At 43.1% G+C, this 9,301-nt stretch overlaps 1 protein-coding gene across 9 annotated transcripts in view; it reads left to right on the plus strand.

Annotated features, from left to right (window-relative positions):
* LOC138052995 (uncharacterized) overlaps positions 1 to 8,141 on the plus strand; it is a 29,904-nt gene extending 21,763 nt beyond the window's left edge. For all 9 annotated transcript variants that reach the window (XM_068899653.1, XM_068899652.1, XM_068899647.1 and 6 more), the window contains 7 exons: positions 834 to 1,535; positions 2,552 to 2,646; positions 2,770 to 2,923; positions 5,135 to 5,198; positions 5,350 to 5,618; positions 6,540 to 6,699; positions 7,515 to 8,141. In XM_068899653.1, coding sequence (XP_068755754.1) covers positions 855 to 1,535; positions 2,552 to 2,646; positions 2,770 to 2,923; positions 5,135 to 5,198; positions 5,350 to 5,618; positions 6,540 to 6,699; positions 7,515 to 7,693 — 1,602 coding nt within the window. In that variant the 5' untranslated portion in view covers positions 834 to 854 and the 3' untranslated portion in view covers positions 7,694 to 8,141. The remainder of the gene's footprint in view (positions 1 to 833; positions 1,536 to 2,551; positions 2,647 to 2,769; positions 2,924 to 5,134; positions 5,199 to 5,349; positions 5,619 to 6,539; positions 6,700 to 7,514) is intronic.
* Positions 8,142 to 9,301: the final 1,160 nt, after the last annotated feature.

The following is a 9,301-nucleotide window of genomic DNA, read 5'->3' on the forward strand; positions in this document are numbered from 1 at the left end:
CTGCTGGTAGAACTGCCTATAGCTCCCGCCATCTTTGACATGTTGTTTGATCGGCACCAGTCCTACGACCGAGTTGAGTGTCACATGGTTCAATTTCACTACCCCCGGCTAGTATTTTTTTATAAAACGGCTTCGGATTGTTGTTGTATTTTTATTATTTTTTTGTTCGTTTGCAAAAATACGCTGGGTATGTAAAAGTCACACCGAACAGTCGCTGGGGAAGCATAAAAATGGCCAGGTAAAATCAAAATATTCGCTGGGTACCGGGGAGGCTAAATATCCACTGGGTAAGGGAAAATAATCCACTGGGTCGGGTTCCAGTGGGTCTGTTACAGAGGGGTGTAGGATTTCTTAAAGGTGTTAAGTGATGTTTATTTAACTGGCCCTTAAGCTTGAAGACATCTGAACTATTGCTGAAATGTGCTTTTCCTTTATGGATAGAATCTCAAGAGATAACTACGACCGTGTATGACCGAATTAACATATTACTGAGAGGGAAAGCGCCTCAGCGTTGAATGGCGAGTTCGTTCGTTTGTTTGTTTGTTCATGGAAGCAGGGCTGGCGTCCTACCTCGCCCGGCTCGCACCAATCTCACCCTGGTTCAATTCCCAAACTCGGCGTCATACGTGTACGTTGGTTGAGTTTGTTGGTTCTCTACTCTGCTCCGAGAGCTTTTCTCCGGGTACTCCGGTTTTCCCTTCTCCTCAAAAACCAACCTGCGATTTGATTTGCGTTAATTTGTTGATTTCAGTTTACGGTGTCCCAGTTTGTGCTCCAGCGCTAGAATGAGTAAACACTTACATAAAGTTTCTTTCCTTTCCTGTTTGGTTTAGGTTCTTCAGTCTGATCGAACCATGGAACTTTATCAGTTGGTCGTGTTTGCTGTTCTTCTTTTGGCCCATCAGCCTTTCGTTGTGCAGGGCATCTTTCTTCCTTGGTCAAGTAAAAAGAACGATTCAGATGGATTCACATTTCCAAAATCGATGATTGATTTGAATTTGGCACAAAATTCATCAGGAGGCGGAAAGCTTGAGAAGCTAAAGAACATAACAAGACAAGTGTCGGTCGATGAAAGATGTTTTAGCGAAGACAACATGCCCATATCTTTTGCGTTTCACAAGAATGTCCCGTACGTCTCTTTACACCCTGCTGAAAAACCTAACCTTCACATTCAAGGGATGTTCCCTGGTTTGCTGTTGGACATTTTGGATTACTGCTGTCCACTTGGGGCGAAAAAAGTTAAATTTGCCAAGTTATTACGCACACCAATGGAGGCTGAGAACCGTTTCATGAGTGAAAACGTGAACGAGTACGATTTTACGTTCCCAATTCACGCGCCTGCGACGTCCCGTTCTTTTCGAGATCACCCGTTTATTCCGCTGGTGCGGGTGCCAAGTGTGGTGTTCCTGGCATATGATGGGAACAAAAGGACGAGCAAGACTCACGCCATTGCCTCGACCATTCTGAGGGCCTGGCCCATCATGGTGTTTATATTGCTTACGGCCACCTTCTCCGGGATTATCATATGGTTCTTGGTAAGTAGAGATAATGTGTTTCACTGCTACGCTTTGTGATTGGCTTGAAAATCTCGCGCCCTCTTTTCAGCCAGTCAGAGATGAAAGCTAATACTGGCTCGCACGATTTTTCCCGCACTTATCGGCGGCTTCATTTACTTGCTTCGATTACGTCATTTGATTGCCTGTTGTGATTGGTAGAAGTTGTACATTGGGTTGGGTTTGCTTTAGCAAAAATCGATTGAAAACGACTCACTGTTGGTTGTGAAACTCAGCTCTTTCTATACTCTAATTTTATTCGATCGATACGGGAAGCATCTTTATATTTATATAGAGGCAAATTTTCTCTAGCTGTTTGTGTCGTATGTTTTTAGGGTCAAGTAGCTGCGTGTAAACCCAATTTGATACGAGATGTTAATTAGCGTCCATAACTCGAGCAGTGCCGAAAAGACTGACTTACTCACGATTACTGACTATTCACTCGGTATACAATACTAAAGGTATAAAACGGAGAATTACCGCAGAGACAGAGAAGCTGAAGTAAACCAAACAAGAAAAAACGTAGAGTACGTGAGTCTTAAAGGAACCAATTTTGTGAAACTGATCATTATTATCCCCAAAGTGGCGGAACTAATTGTGCGTTGCTGGTCGTGAGTTCCTACGAGCAGGAGAACAAATAAATAGAGCAGGGCCGGCGCTCTGATAAGAGCGCTTGCCTCTCACCTTTGTGGCCCGGATTCGATACCCAGACTTGTCGTCACATGAGGGTTGAGGTTGTTGGTTCGATACTCTGCTCCAAGAATTTTCTTCTCCGGCCGTACTCAGGTTTTCCCCTTTCCTCAAAACCAGCTTTAGAATTGATTTTTGTACAGTATCCCGAATTAGTGCCTGAGCGCTAAATACACTTTTGACGCTTAAGTTAAGTCCATTTTTTTTATACCAAAAAACCTTTGCTTCGAGAGACTGACTGATAAACGATTGATATAAGATTTCACAGGGCAAAATCAAGTTTATGAACTAATTTCTGCTCTTCACAGGATCATCGTCAAAATCCTCAAGAGTTCCCTCAGTCGTTTTTGAAAGGAGTCTGGGAAGGATTCTGGTGGGCATTGGTCACTATGACAACAGTCGGGTTGGTATTATTTTGAACGTTGCACAATGTCAGAGGGTGGACGTAATAATTTTCTAAGTGTTCGTTAATGTAAGCGATGTCCGCATTTTCCACAAGGTTATCTATAGTTTTTTTTTTTGACAGGTATGGTGATCGCTCTCCCAAGTCCCTTCTCGGTCGCGTGTTCTGTGTTTTCTGGATCATCACTGGTTTGATCATCATTTCCATTTTTATTGCCATGGTAACAGCATCGCTTTCAGCCGCAACTCACCCGCACTTTCCAATCCATGGGTCACTGGTGAGAGAAAATATTTCTTTTCCGCAACGGAAAAGTATTAGTTAAAACAGATATCTTTGAGGTGTCTTGGATTTTTTGAACATGTGGCCGCGCCGTTCGCAAATGAGAGACTTTACAATCTACGACGCGGTCGGTAACGAGAACACCACGGAACAACAATATCATTGGTTAAAAGAGAAAAAGTAATCGCGCTGCACGTGCGGCACGCAGTTTAGCTCAAATTCGTGCGATGCTCTGCACAACAACTGCGTGAAATAACCAAATTTCTAGGTATCTGGTGACGTAATTCCCGCAACCGCGCGGCCTTATTTTCGAATTCAACATGGCAGAGGCGAGGTTAGATCTCGTCGGGTCTTCTTCAATGTTCATTCAGTAACAGGATATGTGGTAGACACGGAATGATCTGTTGAGTTTTGGCGATGGAAGTACTGCTGGGAGATTTGAAACAACACCTCCGGCCGTGCGCGGTTGTGGGATACGGCGTTAAAATTTTTCTTCCCAGTCCTCCAAAGTACATCACCAGATCTCCTGATTGTGGTTTGACGACAACGCGAGCCCACAAATGTGAATCTTTCATTCTCTATAGTTTTACTCTAAAACCGCTCGTACCGATTTATTTTTAGGATACTTCGCCAACATTTTACGACGCGAACGAGATGGCCTAACTGCGAGAAACGGTTATATTTTCGCGCAAAGTTATATTTTCAGGTGACGTTGTTTTCGACGTCGCCGTCGCAGATCGCAAAGTCTCTATTAACGCTTCCAAGGATCCTTCTTCCCAGGGTCTCTCATTTTTCTAACCCCTGGGGCCTGGGGAGAGAGACACTAGTGTGGTCTGGTCAAATGTATCCCATACTTAGACAGAGCAAACGGAAAATTGATAGGAGAGGCTGCTAAGTACTGTGCGACTTTTTACTCGACGGGAACCCCACGGAGGGGTTCAATTGTCGGAGATAAACGTGACCAGATCGGGGATTTTTGTCACTAGGCGGCCATGCTGGTCAAAGACCAATAGACTTTGTACCCCGAGTCTCTAGTTGATGTGTTTGGTGGGTGCAAAACAAAAGTTTTCAGTCCCTTAGGCCTCAAAATGGTCGCTACGTAAAAAAGGCCCATACCAAGGTATTTCGGCTACAAAAAGAGCGGTGCCTGCGACTCCTGTAGACCTGGAGCTTTGAGTCAACCTCTAGGGGCTTCTTTGCATACTTTGGCCAAGTCGTGTCGATGAGTCCCAGCCAACCAAGACAAAACAGTTCTCTGAGGCTAACTGTGCATACACAACCGTAATGGTACGGCGTTTGCCTGAATTAAGGGGCCCGTAGTGCCGTAGCGAAAGTGTTTGTAGATAGCTGCTTTCCAGTTTGACAACCAACAATAACTGAACATGTCGTAACAGAAAATTATAATTTGTAAATAGTAGAAGCTACTCGTTCATTAAATTGTCCGAAGGAGAGAATATCTCAGTGAAAAAATACGGATAAAAAACCTCCCAGAGTAAAGTAGAGAACCTACGGCAAACAGGAGACATCATAAAGTAACTCAAAATTTGGTCACAGAGAGTAGAAGGCTCGAGCCATTGCACCCGCCACTGGCAGGGTTGTAACGAGGTATCTTTTCGTAACTGATCCCATATTTTTACCCAAACTTTTGATCCCTGATCCCAAAAACGATGAGGATTTTGATCCCTGAACCTGCCAAAATTTGATTCCTGATTTCTGATTCCATGAAAAACACTGCTGATCCAGATCCCACGCGTTGTGATTCCTGATCCCGGCCCTTTTCAGGCCTTTGATTCCTGGGGCCCGTTTTCGAAAGTCCCGAAACTCTACGAGCCATTTTCGGGTGTCACAATTCCCTTTGTATCTCAGGAACGGAGAGGATTTAAGTCGTCAAACTTCACGGACATGTTTCTTGTTAAAAGATCGGCTTTTCAAAACAAGCGGTTGGCAGTTTCACAAATGGCTTTTCGGGCCCGAAAAGTTTTCGGGACTTTCGAGAAACGGGGCCCTGACCTCGTTACGACCCTGCACTAGACCAGTGACGTATTTTGCGTGACAGAGATCTTGCATGCTATGAGTACTTTGCAGTTTGCTTTGAAATCCCATGTGCATTTGAGAAATAAATGCTTGTGTTATCTGCCATCTTGTGTACTAATGCGTACATGTCGACCAACAACATAACACAACTCTTTTTTCTTTCGTTTCTAAATAGATTGGAGTTGTCAACGGAAGTGAAGAATATCAACTAGGAGTTTTGATGAATGCAGAAATGAAAAGTAACTCACTGGAAAACATCTTGATATTAATACTGTCATCGGATACACTTTATGTTGTCAGTTCATGCTCGAAAGTTCTTTTTAATCTACATGTATTCATCTTCTTAACGTGAGTTCGTTTTATGAAAACGTTTTGTCTATCTTTTTTCAGTATTTCCAAAAGTATACGACATAACAGCAGCTTTGCTAAAGTCGGAGATAGATGGCGGAGTTTTTGATAGTTTTAGGATAGCCGCGCACTTGGAGCTGATCAAGGATCGTCCGGGACTCAGAGTTGGGCGCGCAATCGAGCGCCCAGTGGTGTACGGCATGGCTTTGGCGGGAAATTCTTCGCGTATGGAGGCCTGTGCGAGGCGTTATGCTGAAAACTACCCACGAAAAGTCTTCCAACGAATTGCCCAGCATTTGAAACCCCTAAAGGTTGCTATGGTGTATTTTAAAGAGATCATCTAACTTATGCAATTGAGAGAGAAGCCTGAAAAATCTATTTGAACTCCGTAGTTCAAATCAGAGTTAGTGGAGGGGAACTCTGTTCACATATATGATATATATATATATAAAAGATATTTCGTGTATGTTCTCTATCACGAAACTCCGTTCAAGCCCAGTGGTTAGGACGCTTGCCTTGACATCCGAAAGTTCCCGGGTGCAAGACTCGTTCTAAACGACTCGTTCAATTTGTTCCTGGTAGTCCCCGGTTCAACTTCTCTGCGGCACTTGTAAATAGCCAACTGGTTTGCCTCTGGCCAGTTGGGATTGTTAACAGTTGCTGTTGTTACGTTCTGTCGTTTCGTTGATAGCGTTTCGTTGACCCTGAAAAGCCCCTATGGGGAGTGGTCAATTAAGTATGTATGTATTAGTTAAACTCGCACTCACTAGCTTCCAGATAATTTGATTGCTGATATCGCACAGCAGCCTAGATTTGACTTCTTTCCCGGCAAATGTATGTACTGATGATAAGTTACTCATTTCACTGCAAAGGTGTCTCTTTCTTTGATCATCTTTTTGAAGTGTTGACAATTTGTTTCAAGTGTTTCTGTATCCTATTATCCGAAGCAAACAGCAATTCCCACTTTACAAAAACACATATCTTGTTTATCTTGTTTAAAACCTACATTAGTGACGTAATGCACGGTTACCTCGTCCTGTAACTGTAGGAATATATTTTTAGCCGCAACTAGAGCGAATTGATAGTAATCTGTGCTTTGTCTCCTTTGAAAGCCAACATTTGACTTGATTTGCGTTAATTGTTAATTTCAGTTTACAGTGTCCCCAATAAGTGCTCTAGCGCTAGAACGACTAGACAGTTAAATAAAGTTCCTTTCCTTTCCTTTCATTTAGAACCCTAATGATCAAATCAGTCAAGAAGTGAAGGCAGCAGAGGAATTATTTTATGAAGAAGGAACATTTAAATTGATAGTGTACTGTGGAGTTGCCATTTTAGTTTTCCTTTCCATTGCTGGTTTAGTGTACGAGTTTGCTCTGAAGAAATATATTGCTGGTAAGTGACAGTAGCAGGGACCAGGGGTAGCAGGAATGAAGTAGTGTTGAGAGCACGCGCCTCCCACCACAGTGTGGCCCGGGTTCGATTCCCAGATCCGGTGTCATATGTAGGTTGACTTTGTTAATTCTGTACTCTGCTACGAGAGGGTTCTCCACCCCCCCCCCCCCCCCCCCTCCCCCCGCTTACTCCGGTTTTTCCCTTTCCTCAAAAACCAACATATGAGTTTTAATTTAATTTGGTTCTATCTCTGTACAGTGACCACAAATGGTGCCCTGCCCCTCCCCCCCCTTCCCTCCCCAGGGCTTAATACACTTGACGCTTAAATAAAGTTCTTTATTATCATTAACCGAATCGACATTCAGGGGAGTAAGTGAAGGTAAAGGAATATGCAAGTTACACCTCTAAGCCTCAACTCTGTTCTTTTGCTCTCGCAGGCTTCGAAACTATTGTAGCTTGTATCAAGTGAAATAACATGGAATTTAAGCGAACGAAATCAAATATTGCTTTTTGTTGAGAGCCTGAGGGGTAGCCTATATTTGACTTCGTTCACGAAACCCACCGTCTCACGAATAAACTAAACATGGCCGGATAACGTTTCTTGAAAACACGAAGCTCGTTTATTTACTAGACGTGTTTAATAGTAAGCGGTGGCTTCTACGTGCTGGCCCTTGCAACTGGGCTGCTGGTTTTCTAACAATAACAGAGCTCGCAAAAACGAATAAAGGCAAAGACCGCGCGTTCTTGCTGTAGCCTTACGGAATGCAAACCGTATCGACTAAACGGGCACTAACTGGGAGTTACCTTTGTTACAGCAAAGCGAGCCGCCAGTGAGAACAAATATCATAACGTGGAGATGGCAAACCGAACAAACACTGACGAGCCAAGTCGGGAAGGCGAATTTGACGAGCTGCTGCAAGATTACAAATCATTTCACGATTCCTGGGTTGAACGATGCAAGAAACTTCATGGGAAACCTCTGCATGGTTGCTAGGCTACGACTAAGTACTACCTTAAGCTCTCTCAGCGGAAGACAAAGTTCAAGCAAACTTGATAAAAGAACGGGATACTTTGTGATGCCGTGCTTATTGAGATAGGGGTGCATCTAACTACTGCATTTCTAGATATATCTGAAGAATAGTGACTTTTATTACAAAAAAATGAGTACCGTTAATTGTATGGCCACCTTAAGTTCCGTACAGCGGCGCACCATCGTCTAAAATAAACTGAATAGATTTATCGTAAAGAAAATTGGGGCCTGGTATATATCCACCATTGCCCCTAACTTTATTGACTGTAACTTGGAAATTTAATGCACCGACTTAAGTGTTTGACAGAGCCTTGAAGAGCGAGGTTATTTCAGTGATGGGTTTTTACCTTGGTGGCCTGCCGCTATATTGGTTCACTGAAACACAAAGTTCGAATTAAAACTGCATCGGCGATTATTTGAGAGATTGAGGCATTATACGAAAGGATTGAGGATTACAACCCTTTCGGGGCCCCTGTAGGCGACTCTCAAAGTTTATATTTGACCTATCAATAACCTTTTTATATCTTATATATAGCTTTCTGCTGTACAATGGCTCAGATCACTGGAGTGACTGCTTTCTTTCAGCTTATGGAAGGTGTCTTGGGGTGAATAATGTTTAATTTCGGTTCGTACGCTTGAACAGTGGAGCACACTTATCTTAGTATATGTTTAGAAAAGTTGTAGTGTTTTTCTCGGTTAATCCTGTTCTTCTCTTGATAGAGAGCTCGCATTATATTTAGAACTACTTGGAATTGGGCTACTGATACCAGTAAATAAATATCACCGATCTTTAGTGAACAATGAGAGTACAATGATCCGTCATCGTCGGTCTTCAACAAGACCGAGGCAAGGTTTTGTGAATTCAAGCATTTGCATTTTTCAGCGATGGACCAAGAGCAACAGAAGATTCGTGTTAGTTTTTCGAGATTTCCATTGTCAATACTCCAAGTCCAAGTAAGAACATAAGCAGTTTTCAGCCTTGAATTCCGAAAATCCTTCTTCTGTTAGCAGACTTTCGTTAAACAAATCCTGCGCCGGCTTGAGATCCCTAATAGAAGCTTTTATCATGACAAGAGAGCGAATCCCCGTGCCCTTTGATAATTATTTGAAATTTATTTTAGATTGCGACCATACAGTATAACCTCGATTTAACGAATCTCTATGTAACGAAGTCCACGTCATAACGAACGATATTCTTTGGCCCGGCCATAGTTACAGTAATGCGCCGATCAAATCGAAACTTCAACATCACCCCCACCCCCGGGCAAACCCCGGGCATTTGACTGTCTTCTGTACCCGGGGAGTGGGGAATTTGACCTTTGCCTCAGTGGGGTGGGGAAAATTGAACCGGAAGTGTCACGTTTCAAATTATTTTGTTTTCGGGCGCCGAATAACAGCTATAAAACACGTGTGTGGTCGGGATGGAAGAGTTTAAAGGAAGGGATGTAGCATTTGTGAGCGATTGGCTTACAAAAAAGATCTTTAAAAGGTCTTTATTAAAGACGACAGGAGCCGACGACGATTGTTGTTTAGCAGGGTATGACAGACAAATCCGACTATAGGGGAGGGCAT

Source organism: Montipora capricornis, chromosome 6 (genome assembly GCF_036669925.1).
Source record: "Montipora capricornis isolate CH-2021 chromosome 6, ASM3666992v2, whole genome shotgun sequence".
NCBI lineage: Eukaryota > Metazoa > Cnidaria > Anthozoa > Scleractinia > Acroporidae > Montipora > Montipora capricornis.